This window comes from Procambarus clarkii, chromosome 57 (genome assembly GCF_040958095.1).
Source record: "Procambarus clarkii isolate CNS0578487 chromosome 57, FALCON_Pclarkii_2.0, whole genome shotgun sequence".
Lineage (NCBI taxonomy): Eukaryota > Metazoa > Arthropoda > Malacostraca > Decapoda > Cambaridae > Procambarus > Procambarus clarkii.
The window spans coordinates 24,136,631-24,163,637 of NC_091206.1; the positions used below are offsets into that span (position 1 = coordinate 24,136,631).

At 46.5% G+C, this 27,007-nt stretch overlaps 1 protein-coding gene across 6 annotated transcripts in view; it reads left to right on the forward strand.

Annotated features, from left to right (window-relative positions):
- Window positions 1-27,007, forward strand: part of Asap (ArfGAP domain of ASAP) — a 956,637-nt gene that overhangs the window by 920,120 nt on the left and 9,510 nt on the right. For all 6 annotated transcript variants that reach the window (XM_069306348.1, XM_069306344.1, XM_069306347.1 and 3 more), the window contains one exon: window positions 3,468-3,613. In XM_069306348.1, the coding sequence (XP_069162449.1) occupies window positions 3,468-3,613 (146 nt within the window). The remainder of the gene's footprint in view (window positions 1-3,467; window positions 3,614-27,007) is intronic.

Sequence of the window (27,007 nt, forward strand, 5' to 3'; positions counted from 1 at the left end):
GGACCTAACCAGTGGGGGGCTGGTTTTACAAAGTTTTGGTTGTTTGTTTTCTTGTTAGGGGAGTTTTTTTTGGTCAGTTTGAGGGCACTGGTCTCATTTTTCAACCATGCAGTAGTCTGTATTAATTTGCAGACCTGTCTGGGTGCTTTTCTGGTTGATGGCAAGATTAGAAACTTTGAATGTAAAGTGTTCATGGGCCATTGCTCCCTACACCTCTCTGAGGGGGGGTGGGGGGGGGAAGGGCCATGTTCTGGTTCATGGTCTCTGGTAGGCAACAAAAACTTTGCAACTGATGACACTCAAGTAGTATGGCACTTAATCAATGAGATTAACTAGTGTTTAATACATCCAATGCTGGTTTTCTGTGAGGAGCCCCATCAGCTCCCTGGAGCAATTGGCCTAATATTAGCTATATTAGTCTGGGGTTTCAGTCATATGGAGTTGTCATGCCTACCAGGAACCACAAGCTAGAACAAGGTTCCCTCAGAGAGGCAAAAGGATCAATGGCCTATGAAAACTCCATTGTTTGGGAGTATATTCATGTCTGCCATCGACCATGGTTGGGCACCCCAAAAGGTAAATACTTCGAAACAGACCCCAACTAGTAGAAAATTGCAACCCGAGACCAAAACAAAGGCTAAAAACTCCCCCCAACAAAAAAAAGGAAACCAGCAAACCATTCCACTCGAGCCGGCCGTCTGTTCCCAGTTTGGAGATGGATCAAACAGAAACCAAAACCATTGACCGGAGGGAGGGAGGGAGGGAGGGTGCCAGAGAGCCTCTGGAACTCGCCCAGAAAATGGCGTTTCATTACATTCAATACTGGTTTTCTGTGGGGGAATCCCGTCGGCTCCCTGGAGCTAGCTACCCAAAGAGTAGGAAAATAGGGGACGTACTCGGGAGGCGACCGTACCGCATGACTCATGACAAAGACGAGACAATTGGCTGTAACCATCGATACAAGACCGCCGAGGGCCCAGCACAATAACAAGATAACGGGCAGCCAGAACCCCATTCGACCTAAAAACTCCCCGTGCCTGAATGTCAGCCAAGACATGTTCCAAAACTCAGCAGCAAGAGCTGTGAACTTCCAGACAACATGGGTGTAAGAGTAGACTGCAGGCTGGCTAGACTTAATGACCTCACGGATGACCAGAGAGACTCGAGCCCGGAACAGAGAATGAGGGATACCGGGTCAACCCACAGTGCGTCCCCCGGACACAGATGCCGAGGCGCGCAGGCAACGACGAAAAGCCTCATCTGGACACATCATATAATGCACCCTTGGCCTGACCAACCAAGCACCTGAACCCACAGTCCCCTCCAGAAGCCTGCCGTCTCAAACGTCACCAGAAAAGAAGATGACTGCCGCTAACGAACAAAGCATCCACCAGAACCAAAAGAGCACAAGCCCCTGCTCAGGAGTAGAGCAGGAAGCTCCCAGACCCGACCACCAGAGTCCAAAGCCAACAAAAACAATGCCCTCGGAAGGCAATTGCAGACCAAAAGGGTCACCACAAACCGAGGAAAAGAGAAAAAGGAGAGCACCCTGTCCAAGGACCAGGACAGCTTAGGCGGCACATGAGCAGGCTGGAGATGGAGAAATGCACGAGAAAGCTTTCAAAATGGAGCAGAAGTGACATACACCCTGAACGCAAGTTGGAGCGCCGCACGATACAAGGTGACAGTATTCGGCATAAGATGCATGTCCTGAAAGAGCCAAGATGGAAAGACAAAAAACACAATCCAAAACTGAAGACAACCTATGAAGAGAAAGGAAGCGGCAAAAAGACCTCCAAGAGACTTCATTCTGTCCTTGAGAAGAAGACCGCAGGTGGGACACCATTGGAGAAGTCACTTGATCACCATACAAATGGCAGTATACCGGCATCAGAATTACCAGATGTTACTCTGCCCAAAACGCTTTGCGTAATAGTGGCTTTAGGCATTGTATGTACTAGCTCTATCTATAAATCCATCAACTTTTGTATCTTACCTTGTATGTATGTACCTTACCTGAATAAAAATTTATTATTATTTAGTGTGGAAGAGTAGAGCGAACCAGCCAGGTACCTCACCGGCCGGAACTGCTGAAAGAGGCGGAGCTGCAGAAAACGCCACGGGTCCGGACACCAAGCAAGCAGCGCCTGGGGGGGAGGTGGGGGTGGGGGCGGCACGGATGAGTGGCACATCAGGTTGATGATGGTTTACTTGTTTCCTTGTGTTTTTTTTTTTGGTGGGGGGGGGGGAGTTTTTATCCTCTGTTCCGGTCTCAGGTTGCAATTTTCTACCAGTTGGTCTGTTTTGGGGCGCCTACCTTTCTGGGGGCCCAACCCCGGTTGATGGCAGACATGAATATCCTCCCAAACAGAAGAGTTTTCATAGGCCATTGCTCCTTTCGCCTCTCTGAGGGAACCATGTTCTGGCTAGTGGTTCCTGGTAAGCATGACAACTCTGTGACTGAAGCCCCAGATTAATATAGCTAATATCAGTCCAATAGCTCCAGGGAGCCTCCAGGACTCGTCCAGAAAATAGCGTTTCATTACATTCAACGCTGGTTTTTACATATTCTCAAGATTCAAAAGTATTTTTGTTTATGATTCCATGCAATGTCTCAAGGTGGTGGTACATAAGATGGCACATACAATGTAGGACTGAGAACAGGAGATGGTTTTTAGCCCACATGGTTATTAACCCATGGAACTGACTACCCTCCGAAGCTGTAGCTGCCAAAACTGAGTTGAGTTTTAAAATATACCTAGAAAAGATCAAGCCAAATAGAGGGACCTTTGACAAGCCGCCGGCTTTCTGTCCTTGTCGAGGCCACGAGGGTTAGTGGCCCTCAGGTAAATTGGGTAAATATGGTGTCTAACACTGGGATAGCAAAGTGGGGGATCACATTACACAATGCTTGTCAGAATGCATCCCACCGCAATATAAGAGAACCAGTTGTGAAGACAACTCAACACAAAAGTGGCCAAAGCCAAGCTAGTGCCTTGAGTTTAAACAATAAATCCAAATTAGAATTAATTTTGAACCAAGTTAATATTATTAATTTTTTAACATTATTTTGTTATTTATTTTATTGAGTAACTCACAACAATGCTTTACATGCAATTTAGATATTATAGCACTTTTATATTGCTCTAGTACTGCAACATTTTGATGTTTTAAAACTCTCTTTGTATGCTTTTATATCTGTATATTTGCTATTAATGCAACATTTGCAAGTGCATGCCCTTTAACACTAAGCTTTCTTACATTTCAACTCTTATGAATTTTAATAAGTTTAAATTGGTTCTGGAATAAGTTATTAATAAATATTGCATTTATTTGGTTTCCTAAACACAATATTGCTGATTTTAGTATTATATTTAATTGAAACAAAATTTGAATAATATTTCAAATATATTTTTAAAAAATTATTTGTATTTATATATATATAATAAATCAAAATAATGTTTCAGGTAGCACAAGTGATGGTAGAGCTTTAGACACCGACACCTCGCCCTCATCCTCTCCCCAAGAGTCTCCAAATACTTTCATTAATGGACGATCAACTGAATCTTTGTCATCTTTGGTTTCTGATGATCCACGACCTCCACCTAGAAGGGTAAGATAAGTTATAGTGAAGGGCATATTAGAATGTGCAAGTACTTTATCATTTCTTGTTGCATAGTTCTTAGTTATGAGAAGTAGTTCATATCTCGTGAACCCAACATATGGTGGTACAGTATTATCAATGCCATTGTTCATAAGTCAAATACATATTTTCTGAAAATTGTACCATATTTTATATTACTGTATAGTGTTTCTGTTGGCAGCTATTATGTACTTGAATCATTTTTTAATGTTAACACTTTCTCGTCCTGGTCGGCCTGGTTCGATCCCGGGCGCCAGCGAGAAACAATGGGCAGAGTTTCTTTCACCCTATGCCCCTGTTACCTAGCAGTAAAATAGGTACCTGGGTGTTAGTCAGCTGTCACGGGCTGCTTCCTGGGGGTGGAGACCTGGTCGAGGACCGGGCCGCAGGGACACTAAAGCCCCGAAATCATCTCGAGATAACCTCAAGATAACCTCCCCACCACACGCTCCTTAGACTACCTCAAGGTGCGCCGAGCATTGGTCGTGAGCGCGCGTCCAGACTCAAATATGTATATTCTTTTAAGTTTTCTCTCCTCAATTTTCGTTTTACGGTGTTACTTTTGGAATCTTTTTGTTTGCAGTAGATTTCCCTACAGGGATATATACATATGAACTCCTAAAGCCCAGCGTGCCACCTGCACCAAACTCACAAATCAGCCAAGGGTTACCCGTGAGCGAGCAACTCCACCAAAATGTGTCTACTCTTTGTACGATTCTCACCTCAATTTTTGTCCTATGTCATTCAATATTGTATCAATTTGTTCACAATAGAACTCCCTATGGGGGGCATGTTTGTATGTATGTATGTATATATATATATGTCGTACCTAGTAGCCAGAACTCACTTCTCAGCCTACTATTCAAGGCCCGATTTGCCTAATAAGCCAAGTTTTCCTGAATTAATATATTTACTATAATTTTTTTCTTATGAAATGATAAAGCAACCCTATTCTCTATGTATGAGGTCAATTTTTTTTTATTGGAGTTCAAATTAACGTAGATATATGACCGAACCTAACCAACCCTACCTAACCTAACCTAACCTATATTTATAGGTAAGGTTAGGTTAGGTAGCCAAAAAAAGCTAGGTTAGGTTAGGTAGACGAAAAAACATTAATTCATGAAAACTTGGCTTATTAGGCAAATCGGGCCTTGAATAGTAGGCTGAGAAGTGCGTTCTGGCTATTAGGTACGACATATATATATATATATATATATATATATATATATGTCGTACCTAGTAGCCAGAACTCACTTCTCAGCCTACTATGCATGGCCCGATTTGCCTAATAAGCCTAGTTTTCATGAATTAATGTTTTTTCGACAACCTAACCTACCTAACCTAACCTAACGTTTTCGGCTACCTAACCTAACCTAACCTATAAAGATAGGTTAGGTAGGGTTGGTTAGGTTCGGTCATATATCTACGTTAATTTTAACTCCAATAAAAAAAAATTGACCTCATACATAATGAAATGGGTAGCTTTATCATTTCATAAGAAAAAAATTAGAGAAAATATATTAATTCAGTAAAACTTGGCTTATTAGGCAAATCGGGCCTTGCATAGTAGGCTGAGAAGTGAGTTCTGGCTACTAGGTACGACATATATATATATATATATATATATATATATATATATATATATATATATATATATATATATATATATATATATATATATATATATATATATATATATATATATATATATATATATATATATATATATATATATATATATATATATATATATATATATATATATATATATATATATATATATATATATATATATATATATATATATATATATATATATATATATATATATATATATATATATATATATATATATATATATATATATATATATATATATATATATATATATATATATATATATATATATATATATATATATATATATATATATATATATATATATATATATATATATATATATATATATATATATATATATATATATATATATATATATATATATATATATATATATATATATATATATATATATATATATATATATATATATATATATATATATATATATATATATATATATATATATATATATATATATATATATATATATATATATATATATATATATATATATATATATATATATATATATATATATATATATATATATATATATATATATATATATATATATATATATATATATATATATATATATATATTGGTGTATACTGGCAGCAGGTTTTCTTTCAAACATGTTTCATTGAATATGACCGCATATTCTGTATTTATTATTTTCTGGTTTAGGGCTTCTATCCCTCTAACTATTTTCTTAGCATCAGGGCTTAATTGAAAAAGGAATTCTCCAAAACTCATTTTCGTTCTTTTAAGGTGAAGAAAAGAAGTGATTTACTATAGAGTGTATTACACTTATTTGTATAATTTGCACGACGTTTCGAACCTCCATGGTTCATTCTCAAGTGAACAGATCTTACAATACTAGTTGATTTTATACCCGCATTAGGTCAGGTGATAATACAATGAAGGTGAAAAACATGGGGGGATACATAAGGGATAAACATAGGGGCTGCAGAAGGCTTATTGGCCCATACGAGGCATCTCCTATCTAAACACAAAGATTAATCCAGTGTAATTGGCCTGTTATGTTGGACATTGTCTTCTGTGTTGGCATCGATATGTTCTTGTCTTGTCCTTACTCTCATGGTGGGTAGAGTAAATAGTTCCGTGATTTGGGTGTTCATGGTAGGTCGCTCTATTCTTATGTGAATTGCCTCAAGAATTTGTAATCTTCTTGAATCTTGGGTTTTGTCTATTATATATATATATATATATATATATATATATATATATATATATATATATATATATATATGTCGTACCTAGTAGCCAGAACGTACTTCTCAGCCTACTATACAAAGCCCGATTTGCCTAATAAGCCAAGTTTTCATGAATTAATTGTTTTTCGACTACCTAACCTAACCTAACCTAACTTTTTCGGCTACCTAACCTAACCTAACCTATATAGATAGGTTAGGTTAGGTTAGGTAGGGTTGGTTAGGTTCGGTCATATATCCACGTCAATTTTAACTCCAATAAAAAAAAGTTGACCTCATACATAATGAAATGGGTAGCTTTATCATTTCATAAGCAAAAAATTAGAGAAAATATATTAATTCATGAAAACTTGGCTTATTAGGCAAATCGGGCCTTGCATAGTAGGCTGAGAAGTGCGTTCTGGCTATTAGGTACGACATATATATATATATATATATATATATATATATATATATATATATATATATATATATATATATATATATATATATAAAATATATATATATAAAATATATATATATATATATAAAATATATATATATATATATATATAAAATATATATATATATATATATAAAATATATATAAATATATATAATATAATATATGTATAATATATATATATATATAAAATATATATATATATATATAAAATATATATATATATATATAAAATATATATATATATATATATAAAATATATATAATATATATAAAATATATATATATATATAAAATATATATATATATATATATATATATATATATATATAATATAATATATGTATAATATATATATAAATATATAAATATATATATATATATAAATATATATATATAAATATATAAATATATAAATATATATATATATATATATATATATATATATATATATATATATATATATATATATATATATATATATATATATATATATATATAAGTCCAAAATCCAAGGCTCAACCGCAGCAAAGGTGAAACTCAGCAAAGCGTTAGCCATGAGCGGGCATGCATTTGCACACCCGCTATACCTGCACACAAATGTGTATAATCTTTTTAGTTTGATAATGTCAATTTTCTTGTTAGGCTGTTCATTTTGGTATCAATTTGTTTGCAATAGAATTTTCTACAGGGATATATACATATGAAGTCCATAAGCCCGGCAATTGGATAAAAATGTAATTTTAACAAATATATTAAAATTGGACGTCGTAGACGTCCTTCCAAACATCTGCAGAGTTAATTACGTATGTTGTATACGTCCCTCTTGAACGAAAATGTTAATAAAGAACAGTATGATGGATGAGGTTGAGATTCTAATGAAGATCGATGACGTTTGGAGACAGTGGAAAGAATATTTCAAGGAACTAAGGAATAGTTATCCCTTAAGCTGCTAAGGGGTCCTGAGGAGATTTACACCCCTGTGTGCAAGAAAAAAAAAATTCTAAAATTGTTTAGTCATCTAAAAATGTTAATTTGTGTTCCCTGAGCACGGGAAAAATAATAAAAAAAATCGTAGGTGACATTTTGGGCGCAATAGACCAAAGAAGTCTGACAAAAAGTGGGCGTTGACAGAGCAGTCGTCAGAGCCGGTCAGTGTCACCCGAGCTGACAGGTGAAAGTTGCCACAAAGATATCACCTAATTATTTCAATGTCTCTGATTTATTTTCTCTTAGTTTTTTTGCAGTAATATTATTCAATATTGTGTAGTGTGATACATTTATATAATAAAAAAGGTGAATCATCGCTATACTCAAAAGTATGATGTGCATATTAGTGATTCAATTATTATGTTCATAAAACAATAAACAAATAGTTTTGCAGTTATTACACCCTATACACAGGTTATATATAAGTATCTGCATGTTTCGGTCACCATAACGAACCACTAAATTGTATTGTGAGTCAAAAAGCAACGACCACCACACACCAGCCAGCCACTCGTTGCCACTCACTCCCTCAACAATGCCTCACTCGCCCACTTTCTCTTCCCACCATCCTGTTTTATACTTTATTCACAATAAACAGACGTTATATATAAGTATCTACATGTTTTGTTCATCACAACTGTACAGCTAAGCTGATATAGTTAGCTCAGGCACTAAGAGTCGTCGCTATACACATAGTCTGCTGGCGGCTCCCTCACTCATTCAAGGTCACATGCACTAAACTTTCTCCCCCAACAATACTGTTTGCAGTGTTATTACACTATATACACATATTATATATAAGTATCTACATATTGTATGCACCGTAGCTGTACACCTAAGCTTGTAGAGTGCCCAAAGAGCATAGTGGCCACACTCTACACAGCCAGACAAATCATGCAGACGACGTCACCTCCATCACCCAAATGGTTCCTCCCAACATAATCCTTTTGCAGTTATTACAGTAATACACACATTATATAGAAGTATCTATATTTGTGTTCACCATAGAGAACCACTGAGCTGGTATGGTGAATGCAGACAATAACAGGTGGCCACACAGTCAGTAAACGATGCTTTCTCCCTCCGTCCCTCAGCATCACTCCTCCCACAGCACTAATTATCACAACAATGCTGCTATTATCACAATCCTGGTCATTTTTATAACAGTCAGGGGTCCTCTGTAATATTGTCATCACTAAATAATAGCAGTTATATATTTATTTTGACATTTTTTGGAGATACTGCGGTCACAAGCTGAACATTAATGCTGTTCGTTCATGCTGCACGCGCCAGCCTTGGTTGCTCCAACAGTACTGTGCTTTTCACATCGGAGAATATTGCCCAGGATTTAAAAAAAAAAATGGCGTCTGTTTACAAGAGCCCTGAGGAAGCTAATGCCCCCCCCCTTTTTTCATTTGTTTCTGATTTTTTCTCAACACAATTTATACTTTTATCTAAGTTAGTATTAAGTTTTAGTCTTAGTGTTTTTCCTGCCTGAAACGCTTTGCGTAATAGTGCCTTTGGGCATTGTATGTACTAGCTCTATCTATGAATCCATCAACTTTTGTATTTCACCTTGTATGTATGTACTTTACCTGAATAAATATTTGTATTTGTAATGTGAACCCTGTGTAGCTGCGGGCCATTTGAATCGTGCCTGACACCCTATGGTGTATATATGCCCCATGTGCACCGTGGGACATGTTTCTCATGTCATATATATATACGCCATGCGCAGTTTAAGGGTTATACAAGAATTATAAATTATGATAATTATAATTATACAGATAATGAAAATCATTTTGAGGCAATAGTGACTTGAACACGCGACCTAGTGGTTTCCAGACGCCTGCTTTAACTGCTTGGCCATGGAGGTACAAAAGTTGACCAACCCAGAACTCTACTGAGTTCTCTGGGAGGTTCTGGAAGCCCCCAAACTGGGGCTCTACCAGGATCTTACAGCCAACCTGACCACACTCAGGCCTACGTTAATGGCATTCACACTTTTACACCCCAGTCAGATCACAATGAAATCACAATGACATGATATATAAATGAAAATAATTTTGAGACAATTGATCTAACTGGGATGTAAGAGTGTGAACTCCTTTACTGTAGGCCTGAGTGTGGTCAGGTTGGCTGTAAGATCCTAGTAGAGCCCCAGTTTGGGGCCGCCAGAACCTTCCTGAGAACTCAGTAGAGTTCTGGGTTGGTCAACTTTCGTACCATTGTGGCTGAGCAATTAAGGTAGGCGTCTGGGAATCACCAGGTCACGAGTTCAAGTCACTCCATTGCCTCAAAATGATTTTCATTGATATATCAAGCAATTGTGATCTCATAGCAATAAAAATAATTATAATAACAAATTTATATTAATTTTTCTGTTGGGGAGCTTTGTCGGCTCCCTGGAGCTATTGGACTGATATTAGCTAATATTAGTATGGCGGCTTCAGTCATATGGGGTTGTCATGCCTACCAGGGACCACTAGCTAGAACATGGTCCCCTTCAGAGAGGCGAAGGGAGCAATGGCCTATGAAACTCTCTATGTACTCACCTAATTGTACTCTCCTAATTGTGCTTGCGGGGGTTGAGCTGTGGCTCTTTGGTCCCGCCTCTCAACTGTCAATCAACTGGTGTACAGATTCCTGAGCCTACTGGGCTCTATCATATCTACATTTGAAACTGTGTATGGAGTCAGCCTCCACCACATCACTTCCTAGTGCATTCCATTTATTAACTACTCTGACACTGAAAAAATTCTTTCTAACATCTCTGACTCATCTGGGTACTAGGTTTCCACCTGTGTCCCCTTGTTCGTGTCCCACTTGTGCTGAAGAGTTCGTCTTTGTCCACCCTGTCAATTCCCCTGAGAATTTTATAGGTGGTTATGTAATTACCTAAGTGTAGTTACAGGATGAGAGCTACGCTCGTGGTGTCCCGTCTTCCCAGCACTGAAACTACTGACGGTCTTGGCCTCCACCACCTTCTCACTTAACTTGTTCCAACCGTCTACCACTCTATTTGCGAAGGTGAATTTTCTTATATTTCTTCGGCATCTGTGTTTAGCTAGTTTAAATCTATGACCTCTTGTTCTTGAAATTCCAGGTCTCAGGAAGTCTTCCCTGTCGATTTTATTAATTCCTGTTACTATTTTGTATGTAGTGATCATATCACCTCTTTTTCTTCTGTCTTCTAGTTTTGGCATATTTAATGCTTCTAACCTCTCCTCGTAGCTCTTGCCCTTCAGTTCTGGGAGCCACTTAGTAGCATGTCTTTGCACCTTTTCCAGTTTGTTGATGTGCTTCTTAAGATATGGGCACCACACAACAGCTGCATATTCTAGCTTTGGCCTAACAAAAGTCATGAACAATTTCTTTAGTATATCGCCATCCATGTATTTAAATGCAATTCTGAAGTTAGAAAGCATAGCATAGGCTCCTTGCACAATATTCTTTATGTGGTCCTCAGGTGATAGTTTTCTATCTAGAACCACTCCTAGATCTCTTTCTTTATCAGAATTCTTTAAAGATTTCTCACATAATATATAGGTTGTGTGGGGTCTTATGTTCTCCTATTCCACATTCCATAACATGACATTTATTAACATTAAATTCCATTTGCCAAGTGGTGCTCCATATACTTATTTTGTCCAGGTCTTCTTGAAGGGCATGACAGTCATCTAAATTTCTTATCCTTCCTATTATCTTAGCATCATCAGCAAACATGTTCATATAATTCTGTATACCAACTGGTAGATCATTTATGTACACAATAAACATCACTGGTGCAAGAACTGAACCCTGTGGTACTCCACTTGTGACATTTCTCCATTCTGATACATTGCCTCTGATTACTGCCCTCATTTTTCTATCAGTCAGAAAATTTTTCATCCATGATAGAAGCTTACCTGTCACCCCTCCAATATTTTCCAGTTTCCAGAACAACCTCTTATGTGGAACTCTGTCGAAAGCCTTTTTTAGGTCCAGATAGATGCAGTCAACCCAACCATCTCTTTCCTGTAATATCTCTGTGGCTCGATCATAGAAACTTAGTAAATTCGATACACAGGATCTTCCAGATCGAAAACCATACTGTCTGTCTGATATTATATCATTTCTCTCTAGGTGTTCTACCCATTTAGTTTTGATTAGTTTTTCCAATACTTTCACTATTACACTTGTCAATGATACAGGTCTATAATTGAGGGGGTCTTCCCTGCTGCCACTTTTGTAGATTGGAACTATGTTAGCCTGTTTCCACCCGTCTGCTACGATTCCTGTACACAGGGATGCCTGAAAGATCAGGTGAAGTGGAATGCTGAGCTCAGATGCACATTCTCTCAGAACCCATGGTGAAACGCCATCTGGGCCAGCTGCTTTGTTCTTACCGAGCTCTTTGAGCATTTTTTCCACTTCGTCTCTAGACACCTCTATGTGTTCTATGTTGTTCTCTGGAATTCTTATTGTATCTGGTTCCCTAAAGATTTCATTTTGTACAAACACACTTTGGAACTTTTCGTTTAGTGTTTCACACATTTCCTTTTCATCTTCCGTGAATCTATTTCCCATTTTCAACCTCTGAATATTATCCTTTACCTGCAATTTGTTGTTTATGAATTTATAGAATAGACCTGGTTCTGTTTTACATTTGTCCGCAATCCCTTTTTCAAAATTTCTTTCTGCCTCTCTCCTCACTGCCGTGTAGTTGTTTCTCGCATCTTTGTATCGCTGGTATGTTTGGGGGTTCGGCCTCTTCCTGTATTGATTCCATTTTTGGGTCTTTTGGTCTCTAGCCCTCTCGCAATTTCTATTGAACCAATCCTGTTTCCTAGTTCTGCATCTCTGTTTTGGTATAAATTTTTTTGTGCCTTTATCATATATTTCACAAAACTTGCCATACATCTCATTCACTTCCTTGCCTAGCATCAAGTCTGTCCAATTATACTCACTAAAAAAATTTCTAAGGTCACCATAATGTCCTCTCCTGAAGTCTGGTTTTTCAACTGCTTCAACCTCCTTATTTTCTTCCAGCTTATAACGCATTGCATACTTTATTCCCAAAAAGACATGGTCACTTTTACCCAAGGGAGGAAGGTACTGAATGTCAAATATCTCTTCCTCCTTCCTGGTAAATATCAAATCTAGCATGGAGGGAACGTCCCCTTCCCTCATCCTCGTAGCTTGTTTAACATGTTGATACAAGAATGTTTCCAGGATGAGGTCTACAAATTTACAGGTCCAAAAATCTTCTGTTTTAGCTTCATATGCTTCCCAGTCTATGGATTTCAAGTTGAAGTCACCGACTATCAACAGTCGTGATCTATCGTTATCCGCTCTCGCTATAATCTCTCTCATTATTGTTATAAGACCTTCACGTTTACTATCTAGCTCCTCCTTTGACCATGTGCTGCTTGGCGGTGGACTATATGCATTTATCATCATTAGTTTATCATCCTCATAGCAGATCTCTAGTGCTATTATGTCAACTTCTTGTGGATTGGCAGTCATTATTTCCTTCACCTTTAGGTGTTCTTTTACTAGCACAGCAACGCCACCGCCTTTCCTAATTTTTCTGTCCCGTCTCTAAATTGAGTAGCCCCTTGGGAATATGACCTCATTTAAAATTACATCTTCAAGTTTTGTCTCCGTGAGTGCAACAATGTCTGGTGTCTGCAGCTGTATTACATCACTTAACTCCAGTATCTTCGATCTCACTCCATCTATGTTGGTGTATGCAATCTTCAGGAACTTGTTCCCCCTTTCCTTATTCTTCACTCCCCCTCTCTCTATTGATTTTGTTGGTTTGCCTTTATGTACCACTTTACTGGTTTGCCTACCCCTATCACTTTGTAGAAAAAAGAATTTATTTCTTCTTCATTCCTGCTCTCATTTAAATGTTTTGCCTCGGCGAGGTTCAGTTTCAGCTTCTCTCTATCTTCTTTTGAAAGATCTCGTCTTAACGACCACCCTTTCCCATCCTCATCCCTTTGCAATTTTCTAGCATTCCTTAGTACTTCTTCCATCTGTTTGGCACCGTTTAGGGTGATCCTCAAAGGTCGATCTTTCCCTTTTACGTACCTGCCTATTCTCCTGTATGTATGCAAGTATTCATGTCTGCCATTGACCGGGGTTGAGAAACTCCCCGAAAGAAAAACAAGCTAACATGCAACACATCATCACACTGCAGGCACTCATTCGTGCCGACCTCCCCCATTCCCTGGGAGGGGGAGAGGGGGGGTCCCAGCCCACCAAGCTGGCAGCTAGACCGTCAGTTTGTCGGCTGAAGTTATACAGGTTGGAAGTTTGCTCTGGTCTCAATTGCCTGATTGGCTTCACCCTGCTGGTGCTCTTGCTGTGTGTTGGCAGTGGCCAGGAGTTCATACCAAGGGCTGCATGCGCTTAGGGCTTGACAGCTGGGTGGACAGCGCTTCGGATTCGTAGTTCTGAGATTCTGGGTTCAATCCTCGATGGAGGCGGAGACAAATGGGCAAAATGTTTCCTTCACCCTAATGCTCCTGTTACCTAGCAATTAATAGGTACCTGGGAGTTAGACAGCTGCTATGGGCTGCTTCCTGGGGGTGTGTAACAAAAAGATGGCCTGGTCAAGGACCGGGCCACGGGGATGCTAAGCCCCGAAATCATCTCAAGAACAAGAACTCAAAATAACCTCCCTTTCTTAAGCACCCTGTGAGCTCACCCCTTGGGGTTCAGAGTCCTCTTCTCTGGGTCTTTGAGGTCCCCATTCCCATAGCGGTAGCAGCTGCTTGGCTTTCTGCCTCACCCTTGGGATCAGCTTAGGTCTTGGTACTTTCGTCTGACCTTGGGTAGGGAGCGGTTGTTGCTGGATGGGGTGCACTGTGCTACCCTGCTTGCATAATCGCAGTGGCCATTACTCTTTCTGGCCCCTGGGTTGTGGTGCTTCCTTGGGGTTCTCTTTCCTATTTTTAGTTTTCTTTTACCTGTTCGAAGGCTGCCAGGGTGCCTATTAGGTGATACCTAGGTTCAGTAGGGCAGTCCTCCTCTGGGCCTCCGAGGTTGCTCACCTCACAGGGACCAGTTTACCCAAATAATACACGGGGTTACAACCGGCTTTGGCAGCACCAGTGTGTGGGCTTCCTGTAGGGACACATCTACTCTGTGTGCCCTGGAAACCCCCATCAGGGCTTGGTTGTACAATGGATGTGTCCTCTTAGCGTCATCTCGCCTTGTGCAAGTTTGAGGGTTGTTCATTGCCCCTGCCTCAGGGTTACGATCATCTGTTTAGCCTCCTTCATCCTGCTTGTGGGCTCGACGACACCTTCGACCCCTCCCTCCCTGACCAACCCCCTCCCTCCCTGACCAACCCCCTCCCTCCCTGACCAACCCCCTCCCTCCCTGACCAACCCCCTCCCTCCCTGACCAACCCCCTCCCTCCCTGACCAACCCCCTCCCTCCCTGACCAACCCCTCCCTCCCTGACCAACCCCCTCCCTCCCTGACCAACCCCCTCCCTCCCTGACCAACCCCCTCCCTCCCTGACCAACCCCCTCCCTCCCTGACCAACCCCCTCCCTCCCTGACCAACCCCCTCCCTCCCTGACCAACCCCCTCCCTCCCTGACCAACCCCCTCCCTCCCTGACCAACCCCCTCCCTCCCTGACCAACCCCCTCCCTCCCTGACCAACCCCCTCCCTACCTGACCAACCCCCTCCCTCCCTGACCAACCCCCTCCCTCCCTGACCAACCCCCTCCCTCCCTGACCAACCCCCTCCCTCCCTGACCAACCCCCTCCCTCCCTGACCAACCCCCTCCCTCCCTGACCAACCCCCTCCCTCCCTGACCAACCCCCTCCCTCCCTGACCAACCCCCTCCCTCCCTGACCAACCCCCTCCCTCCCTGACCAACCCCCTCCCTCCCTGACCAACTCCCTCCCTCCCTGACCAACTTCCTCCCTGACCAATTCCCTCCCTGACCTACTTCCTCCCTGACCAACTCCTTTCCTCCCTGACCAACTTCCTTCCTCCCTGACCAACTCCCTTCCTCCCTGACCAACTCTCTGCCCCCCTGACCAACTCTCTGCCCCCCTGACCAACTCTCTGCCCCCCTGACCAACTCTCTGCCCCCCTGACCAACTCTCTTCCCTCCCTGATCTACTCCCTCCCTCCCTGACCTACTCCCTCCCTCCCTGACCTACTCCCTCCCTCCCTGACCTACTCCCTCCCTCCCTGACCTACTCCCTCCCTCCCTGACCAATTCCCTCCCTCCCTGACCAACTCCCTTCCTCCCTGACCAACTCCCTTCCTCCCTGACCAACTCTTCCCTCCCTGACCTACTCTCCTCCTTCCCTGACCTACTCCCTCCCTCCCTAACCTACTTCCTCCCTGACCAATTGCCTACCTCCCTGACCAACTCCCTTCCTCTCTGACCAACTCCCTTCCTCCCTGACCAACTCTCTGCCCCCCTGACCAACTCTCTTCCCTCCCTGACCTACTCCCTCCCTCCTTGACCTACTCCCTCCCTCCCTGACCTACTTCCTCCCTGACCAACTCCCTTCCTCTCCGACCAACTCCCTTCCTCTCCGACCAACTCCCTTCCTCTCCGACCAACTCCCTTCCTCTCCGACCAACTCCCTTCCTCTCTGACCAACTCCCTTCCTCCCTGACCAACTCCCTCCCTCCCTCCCTGACCATCTCCCTTCCTCCCTGACCAACTCCCTTCCTCCCTGACCAACTCTCTTCCTCCCTGACCAACTCTCTTCCCTCCCTGACCTACTCTCCTCCCTCCCTGACCTACTTCCTCCCTGACCAATTCCCTCCCTCCCTGACCAACTCCCTCCCTCTCCAACCAACTCCCTTCCTCTCCGACCAACTCCCTTCCTCCCTGACCAACTCCCTTCCTCCCTGACCAACTATCTTCTTCCCTGACCAACTCTCTTCCTCCCTGACCAACTCCCTTCCTCCCTGACCAACTCCCTTCCTCCCTGACCAACTCCCTTCCTCCCTGACCAACTCCCTTCCTCCCTGACCAACTCTCTGCCCCCCTGACTAACTCTCTTCCTCCCTGACCAACTCTCTTCCCTCCCTGACCTACTCCCTCCCTCCCTGACCTACTCCCTCCCTCCCTGACCAATTCCCTCCCTGACCAACTCCCTTCCTCTCCGACCAACTCCCTTCCTCCCTGACCAACTCCCTCCCTCCCTGATCAACTCCCTCTCCGACCAACTCCCTTCCTCCTTGACCAACTCCCTCCCTCCCTGACCAACCCCCTCCCTCCCTGACCAACTCCCTCTCTCTCAAACCAACTCCCTCCCTCCCTGACCAACCCCCTCCCTCCCTGACCAACTCCCTCCCTCCCTGACCAACTCCCTCCCTCCCTGACCAACTCCCTCCCTCCCTGACCAAATTCCTCCCTCTCAAATCAACTCCCTCCTCTCAAACCAACTCCCTCCCTCCCTGACCAACTCCCTCCCTCCCTGACCAACTTCCTCCCTGACCAATTCCCTCCCTGACCAACTCCCTTCCTCCCTGACCAACTCCCTTCCTCCCTGACCAACTCCCTTCCTCCCTGACCAACTCCCTTCCTCCCTGACCAACTCCCTTCCTCCCTGACCAACTTCCTTCCTCGCTGACCAACTCCCTTCCTCGCTGACCAACTCCCTTCCTCCCTGACCAACTCTCTGCCCCCCTGACTAACTCTCTTCCTCCCTGACCAACTCTCTTCCCTCCCTGACCAACTCTCTTCCCTCCCTGACCTACTCCCTCCCTCCCTGACCTACTCCCTCCCTCCCTGACCTACTCCCTCCCTCCCTGACCTACTCCCTCCCTCCCTGACCTACTCCCTCCCTCCCTGACCTACTCCCTCCCTCCCTGACCTACTCCCTCCCTCCCTGACCTACTCCCTCCGTCCCTGACCTACTCCCTCCCTCCCTGACCTACTCCCTCCCTCCTTGACCTACTCCCTCCCTCCCTGACCTACTCCCTCCCTGACCAATTCCCTCCCTCCCTGACCAACTCCCTTCCTCCCTGACCAACTCCCTTCCTCCCTGACCATCTCCCTTCCTGACCAACTCCCTTCCTCCCTGACCAGCTCTCTGCCCCCCTGACCAACTCTCTTCCCTCCCTGACCTACTCCCTCCCTCCTTCACCTACTCCCTCCCTCCCTGACCTACTTCCTCCCTGACCAATTCCCTCCCTGACCAACTCCCTCTCCGACCAACTCCCTTCCTCTCCGACCAACTCCCTTCCTCCGACCAACTCCCTTCCTCCCTGACCAACTCCCTCCCTCCCTGACCAACTCCCTTCCTCTCCGACCAACTCCCTTCCTCTCCGACCAACTCCCTTCCTCCCTGACCAACTCCCTCCCTCCCTGACCAACTCCCTCCCTCCCTGACCAACTCCCTTCCTCTCCGACCAACTCCCTTCCTCCCTGACCAACTCCCTTCCTCCCTGACAAACTCCCTTCCTCCCTGACAACTCCCTTTCTCCCTGACCAACTCCCTCCCTGACCAACTCCCTTCCTCCCTGACCAACTCCCTTCCTCCCTGACCAACTCTCTGCCCCCCTGACTAACTCTCTTCCTCCCTGACCAACTCTCTTCCCTTCCTGACCTACTCCCTCCCTCCCTGACCAACTCCCTTCCTCTCCGACAAACTCCCTTCCTCCCTGACCAACTCCCTCCCTCCCTGACCAACTCCCTCCCTCCCTGACCAACTCCCTCCCTCCCTGACCAACTCCCTTCCTCTCCGACAAACTCCCTTCCTCCCTGACCAACTCCCTTCCTCCCTGACCAACTCCCTCCCTCCCTCCCTGACCAACTCCCTTCCTCCCTGACCAACTCCCTTCCTCCCTGACCAACTCCCTCCCTCCCTGACCAACTCCCTCCCTCCCTCCCTGACCAACTCCCTTCCTCTTTGACCAACTCCCTTCCTCCCTGACCAACTCTCTGCCCCCCTGACTAACTCTCTTCCTCCCTGACCAACTCTCTTCCCTCCCTGACCTACTCCCTCCCTCCCTGACCTACTTCCTCCCTGACCAATTCCCTCCCTGACCAACTCCCTTCCTCTCCGACAAACTCCCTTCCTCCCTGACCAACTCCCTCCCTCCCTGACCAACTCCCTCCCTCCCTGACCAACTCCCTCCCTCCCTGACCAACTCCCTTCCTCTCCGACAAACTCCCTTCCTCTCCGACCAACTCCCTTCCTCCCCGACCAACTCCCTTCCTCCCTGACCAACTCCCTCCCTCCCTGACCTACTCCCTCCCTCCCTGACCTACTCCCTCCCTCCCTGACCTACTTCCTCCCTGACCAATTCCCTCCCTGACCAACTCCCTTCCTCTCCGACCAACTCCCTTCCTCTCCGACCAACTCCCTTCCTCCCCGACCAACTCCCTCCCTATCTGACCAACTCCCTTCCTCTCCGACCAACTTCCTTCCTCCCTGACCAACTCCCTTCCTCCCTGACCAACTCCCTTCCTCCCTGACCAACTCCCTTCCTCCCTGACCAACTCTCTGCCCCCCTGACTAACTCTCTTCCTCCCTGACCAACTCTCTTCCCTCCCTGACCTACTCCCTCCCTCCCTGACCTACTTCCTCCCTGACCTACTTCCTCCCTGACCAACTCCCTTCCTCCCTGACCAACTCCCTTCCTCCCTGACCAACTCTCTGCCCCCCTGACTAACTCTCTTCCTCCCTGACCAACTCTCTTCCCTCCCTGACCTACTCCCTCCCTCCCTGACCTACTCCCTCCCTGACCTACTTCCTCCCTGACCAATTCCCTCCCTCCCTGACCAACTCCCTTCCTCTCTGGCCAACTCCCTTCCTCCCTGACCAACTCCCTTCCTCCCTGACCAACTCACTTCCTCCCTGACCAACTGTCTTCTTCCCTGACCAACTCCCTTCCTCCCTGACCAACTCCCTTCCTCCCTGACGAACTCTCTGCCCCCCTGACTAACTCTCTTCCTCCCTGACCAACTCTCTTCCCTCCCTGACCTACTCCCTCCCTCCCTGACCTACTTCCTCCCTGACCAATTCCCTCCCTGACCAACTCCCTTCCTCTCCGACCAACTCCCTTCCTCTCCGACCAACTCCATTCCTCTCCGACTAACTCCCTTCCTCTCCGACCAACTCCCTTCCTCCCCGACCAACTCCCTCCCTCCCTGACCTACTCCCTCCCTCCCTGACCTACTCCCTCCCTCCCTGACCTACTCCCTCCCTCCCTGACCTACTCCCTCCCTCCCTGACCTACTCCCTCCCTCCCTGACCAATTCCCTCCCTGACCAACTCCCTTCCTCTCCGACCAACTCCCTTCCTCTCCGACCAACTCCCTTCCTCCCCAACCAACTCCCTCCCTACCTGACCAACTTCCTTCCTCTCCGACCAACTTCCTTCCTCCCTGACCAACTCCCTTCCTCCCTGACCAACTCCCTTCCTCCCTGACCAACTCCCTCCCTCCCTGACCAACTCCCTTCCTCCCTGACCAACTCTCTGCCCCCCTGACTAACTCTTCCTCCCTGACCAACTCTCTTCCCTCCCTGACCTACTCCCTCCCTCCCTGACCTACTCCCTCCCTCCCTGACCTACTTCCTCCCTGACCAATTCCCTCCCTCCCTGACCAACTCCCTCCCTCCCTGACCAACTCCCTTCCTCTCCGGCCAACTCCCTTCCTCCCTGACCAACTCCCTTCCTCCCTGACCAACTCCCTTCCTCCCTGACCAACTGTCTTCTTCCCTGACCAACTCCCTTCCTCCCTGACCAACTCCCTTCCTCCCTGACCAACTCTCTGCCCCCCTGACTAACTCTCTTCCTCCCTGACCAACTCTCTTCCCTCCCTGACCTACTCCCTCCCTCCCTGACCTACTCCCTCCCTCCCTGACCTACTTCCTCCCTGACCTACTTCCTCCCTGACCTACTTCCTCCCTGACCAACTCCTTTCCTCTCCGACCAACTCCCTTCCTCTCCGACCAACTCCCTTCCTCCCTGACCAACTCCCTCCCTCCCTGACCAACTCCCTCCCTCCCTGAACAACTCCCTTCCTCTCCGACCAACTCCCTTCCTCCCTGACCAACTCCCTTCCTCCCTGACCAACTCCCTTCCTCCCTGACAAACTCCCTCCCTCCCTGACCAACTCCCTTCCTCCCTGACCAACTCCCTTCCTCCCTGACCAACTCTCTGCCCCCCTGACTAACTCTATTCCTCCCTGACCAACTCTCTTCCCTTCCTGACCTACTCCCTCCCTCCCTGACCTACTTCCTCCCTGACCTACTTCCTCCCTGACCAATTCCCTCCCTGACCAACTCCCTTCCTCTCCGACCAACTCCCTTCCTCTCCGACCAACTCCCCTCCTCTCCGACCAACTCCCTTCCTCCCTGACCAACTCCCTTCCTCTCCGACCAACTCCCTTCCTCCCTGACCAACTCCCTTCCTCTCCGACCAACTCCCTTCCTCCCTGACCAACTCCCTTCCTCCCTGACCAACTCCCTTCCTCCCTGACCAACTCCCTTCCTCCCTGACCAACTCTCTCCCTCCCTGACCAACTCTCTCCCTCCCTGACCAACTCCCTCCCTCCTTGACCAACTCCCTCCCTCCCTGACCAACTCCCTCCCTCCCTGACCAACTCCCTCCCTCCCTGACCAACTCCCTCCCTCCCTGACCAACTCCCTCCCTCCCTGACCAACTCTCTCCCTCCCTGACCAACTCCCTCCCTCCCTGACCAACTCCCTTCCTCTCCAACAAACTCCCTTCCTCCCTGACCAACTCCCTCCCTGACCAACTCCCTCCCTGACCAACTCCCTCCCTCCCTCCCTGACCAACTCCCTTCCTCCCTGACCAACTCCCTTCCTCCCTGACCAACTCCCTTCCTCCCTGACCAACTCCCTTCCTCCCTGACCAACTCCCTTCCTCCCTGACCAACTCCCTTCCTCCCTGACCAACTCTCTGCCCCCCTGACTAACTCTCTTCCTCCCTGACCAACTCTCTTCCCTCCCTGACCTACTCCCTCCCTCCCTGACCAACTCTCTTCCCTCCCTGACCTACTCCCTCCCTCCCTGACCTACTCCCTCCCTCCCTGACCTACTCCCTCCCTCCCTCCCTGACCTACTCCCTCCCTCCCTCCCTGACCTACTTCTTCCCTGACCTACTTCCTCCCTGACCAACTCCCTTCCTCCCTGACCAACTCCCTCCCTCCCTGACCAACTCCCTTCCTCCCTGACCAACTCCCTTCCTCCCTGACCAACTCTCTGCCCCCCTGACTAACTCTCCTCCTCCCTGACCAACTCTCTTCCCTCCCTCCCTGACCTACTCTCTTCCCTCCCTGACCTACTCCCTCCCTCCCTGACCTACTTCCTCCCTGACCAATTCCCTCCCTGACCAACTCCCTCCCTCCCTGACCAATTCCCTCCCTGACCAACTCCCTCCCTCCCTGACCAACTCCCTTCCTCTCCGACCAACTCCCTTCCTCCCTGACCAACTCCCTCCCTCCCTGACCAACTCTTTCCCTCTCTAACCAACTCCCTCCCTCCCTGACCAACTCCCTCTCTCCCTCCCTGACCAACTCCCTCCCTCCCTGACCAACTCCCTCTCTCCCTCCCTGACCAACTCCCTCCCTCCCTCCCTGACCAACTCCCTCCCTCCGTCCCTGACCAACTCTCTCCCTCCCTCCCTGACCAACTCCCTCCCTCCCTCCCTGACCAACTCTCTGCTCCCCTGACTAACTCTCTCCCTTTCTGACCAATTTTCTCTCTCCCACTCTGACCAATTTCCCCTCTCCCTGACTAACTCCCTTCCTCCCTGACCAACTCCCTTCCTCCCTGACCAACTCCCTTCCTCCCTGACCAACTCCCTTCCTCCCTGACCAACTCCCTTCCTCCCTGACCAACTCCCTTCCTCCCTGACCAACTCCCTTCCTCCCTGACCAACTCTCTTCCCTCCCTGACCTACTCCCTCCCTCCCTGACCAACTCCCTCCCTCCCTCCCTGACCAACTCCCTCCCTCCCTCCCTCCCTGACCAACTCCCTCCCTCCCTCCCTGACCAACTCCCTCTCTCCCTCCCTGACCAACTCCCTCTCTCCCTCCCTGACCAACTCCCTCCCTCCCTCCCTCCCTGACTAACTCTCTCCCTCCCTGACCAACTCCCTCCCTCCCTCCCTGACCAACTCTCTGCTCCCCTGACTAACTCTCTCCCTCTCTGACCAATTTCCTCTCTCCCTGACTAACTCCCTTCCTCCCTGACCAACTCCCTTCCTCCCTGACAACTCCCTTCCTCCCTGACCAACTCCCTTCCTCCCTGACCAACTCCCTCCCTCCCTGACCAACTCCCTCCCTCCCTGATCATCTCCCTTCCTCTCTGACCAACTCCCTCCCTCACCAACTCCCTTCCTATCTGACCAACTCCCTCCCTCCCTCTCTGACCAACTTCCTCCCTGACCAACTCCCTCCCTCCCTGACCAACTCCCTCCCTGACCAACTCTCTTCCTCCCTTCCTCCCTATCCATCTCCCTTCCTCCCTCAAATCGAATCAAATCGAATGTGTTTTTAGGTAAAGTACATACATACAAGGGGTGATACCGATTTTGATGAAATTATAGATAGAGCTAGTACATAAAATGCCTAAAGCCACTATTACGCGAAGCGTTACTGGCAGGAAAAACACTAAAGACTAAACCTTAACACTAATTGAGATTAAAGTATAAAATGTGTTGAGAAAATATAAAAATAAAAAAGGGGGGAACGTGGCAGGAAAACAGCAAAAATATAATATGGTCGACAAATAGCATTGTTTAAAAATAACAGACATGGGTTGACATTATAGGGGTAAGGTAGGTTACAGGGAGTTAATTAGGTAGTGCTTAGTTTTTATCTTAACCACCGTGCTGCGCGAAGTTTATTGGGAAATTCCCTCGGTGCGCATGAAATGAAGTGTTCCCAAAAAATTATTTTTTCTTTGTAAAATGATAAATTCCCTTCCCTGAACATGTCTATGTAAAAAATAAGTACCAAATTCCTCTTATTTTGGCTGTAGGGGCGTGGACAAGATGCGTTGTGACGTCATCAGGGCCTGGTCGCCTGTGCGTGACTCGCCCAGACACGGTCGCGCGGGCCATACAAGCACCGGGTGTTGCCACAAATATATTTTCAATTATTTGTTTTATGTATTTCCAATGCGGTTTTATTTGTTTTTTTATCGTATATGATGCATATTTGTGTCCTTTACAATATGTATACAGTAGAACATTCATAATGTTCCATGGAACTGTGATACATGTGTCAGTAATGTGTCCATAATAAATGTTTATTGTCGCAATATTACCTGTTAAAAAATCACTAAAATTACAATATGTACAGTTTCACACACTATTTACACAGTAACACACTGTATTACACACTCAGTACTTCGGAAGTGAGTAATAATCAACGAAGTAGCCCATGGTACACAGCGCGACTTCGCTCTCAGTGCACCAGGTACAGATAAATTTTCGCTTCCTGTTTCTTCATTCTGTGTGCTTGCAAATAACGCACTCACGTACACCCTTGGCTTTAGTACTTGTAGGTTGTATGTAACCAAGCTTGTAAAGCATAAGGTAGTATTGAAAAGATTATAGGAAAAGATCAATTTGTAAGGTAGTCTTGAAAAGATCGCTTTGTATGATTCCACACAGGAAGAGATTCAGCTTACCTCAAGAGTGTCTGTCAGTCAGAAAGAGATTCAGTTAGCCTCAAGAGTGTCTGTCAGTTGGGAAGAGATTCAGGTATTCATGAAAATATCTATGGAAAACACCACCATGGAAGCCGCTAACACTGTTCATCTATGCTATTTGTATCAGATGCATCATCACTGAATGCAGAAAATGATTCATCTAAGTATCATCTAAATAAATAGCATAGGATTGCAAGGGTGACGCTCAGAGCTACAACTTTATACACTCGCTATATCGTCCTCATAGATGCTGTATCACTTGCATCTGACCTTTGTGTTAGGTCCTTATTGCACCTGGCTTCCCCAATATTATGACTCTTATGTTCTTCAAACAATAAGGTTTGAATTTCACCGACAGAGCGTTATCTTTCAACACTGCGTCGGACAGGTGTTTGGGAGCCAGAGGCGCGTGCGCCACCCATGGGTGTTCATTCAGTACTAACCCAGCCAGTAGCCCTAGGGCATTCTGGGATTTTTTTTCCAAGATGGCTGCCTCTCACTGGAGGTCCTAAGAGTCCATTTCGTACACAACCAACCTCGTACACATTTAGAATTGGTTTAGAAAAATCAAAGGGTTTTCTCGGTTGGCACAGTTTCCCGCCGACTGAGAAAACTCAGGTTGGCGCAGTTAAGTGGTTAAACTGGTTAAAAGAGGTACAATCTTTAATCTGATTGGGAAGGTCATTCCACATTCTGGGTCCCTTGATTTGTTGAGCATTTCTAGGTTGATTAAGTCGTACTCTTGGAATATCAAAAAACCAGTGTTGAATGTAATGAAACGCCATTTTCTGGGTGAATCCCGGAGGCTCCCCGGAGCTATCCCAGGCTGATATGCTAATGTCAGACTTTGGCATCAGTCTTGTGTATGGAGTTCTTAAGCCTACCGGGGACCACGGCCAGAACCCGGCCCCCTCAGAGAGGCAAGGGGAGCAATGGCCTATAGAAGCCCCAGTGTGGTTGGAAGCATTCTATGTCTGCCATCGACCGGAACAGGCACCCAGAAAGATAAGCGCCTCAAAACAAACCCCTATTCTGGTTAAAATTGCTACCAAAAGCCGAACTAGTGGATAGAACTCCCCAACAGAAAACAAGCAAATTAGTGTGACGTCACACGCCGCCACGCCTCTGTCTGCGCAGCTCCCCCCTCCCTGGGAGGGGGAAGGGGGAGCCCCAGACCCTCCACGCTGGCTACCCACACCTCAGTTCTTGAAGCTGGATGTCAAAAATGCTGAAAAAAACGCCAACCTTGGAGGGAGGGAGGGATGCCGGGGAGCCTCCAGGACTCGCCCAGAAAATGGCATTTCATCACATTCAACGCTGGTTTTCTGGGGAGAGCCCTGTCGGCTCCTCGGAGCTAACTATCCACAGACGGAAAAAGAGGGACTTACCCGAGAGGCAGTCGTCGCTCACTCCTACACTCAAAGCCGAGACAACTGGCTGCAACCGCCGACCCAAAGCAACACAGGCCCGACGGGGCCCATGGACATTCACAAGGTAACAAGCAGCCAGGACCCTGTTCGACCGCCAAAATCCCCGCGCCTCAATATCAGACCAAGACATATTCCCAAAGACGACAGCAAGAGCCGTGAACTTACGAACGTCATGGGCACCGGGATTGACTGCAGGCTAGCTGGACTTAATAACCCTGCGGATGACCTGGGAGACCCGAACCTGCTAACAGGGAAGAAGGGAAACCGGATCAACCCACAGCGCGTCCCCGGACACAAAAGCCGTGGTGCGCAAATAACGGAGAAGCGCCGCAACCGGACACAAAACATGATGCACCACCGGCCTGACCAACCAAGCATCAACCACCCACGGACCCCTCCGGAACGCAGCAGTCTCATTCTTCGCCAGAAAAGGAGACGGTTGCAAGCGAACAAAACAATCTCCACGACCAAAAGAGCAGAAACCCCTGCACCGGAGAAGAGCATGAAGCTCCCCTACCCGACCCCCAGAGCCCCGTAAAACCTGAAGCCGGTGACGCAGCAACCGACGCAAGGCCCCCTGGGGTCGAACTCTGCGATCGCGAGAGAGGCGGAAGGGGGAACCCCGAAGGAACCAGAACAGCCGACGAAGCCAAACCCGACCCGGCGAGTAGACCACCATTGCAAAGTTCAGGCTCCCGCACAGCCCCTCGAGCAACCGCCGGGTGACCCGAGGGCCCACCAGAAACAGACAAAGGGGGACCGCAGCCGCAGGAGAGACTCCGGAGGGAGAGACAAGGAGGCGGTTCGAGAGTCGCAAACGAGACCCAGCCAAGTCCGAACCTGAGAGAGAAGCAGATGGGACTTCCTCCAGTTCACCAAGAATCCGAACCCAGCGAGCTGGGAAAGAACCAAATCCCTGGCTAGCAAGCAAGCTGACTGGCTGGGAGCCCAAACCAGCCAGTCGTCGAGGTAGGCC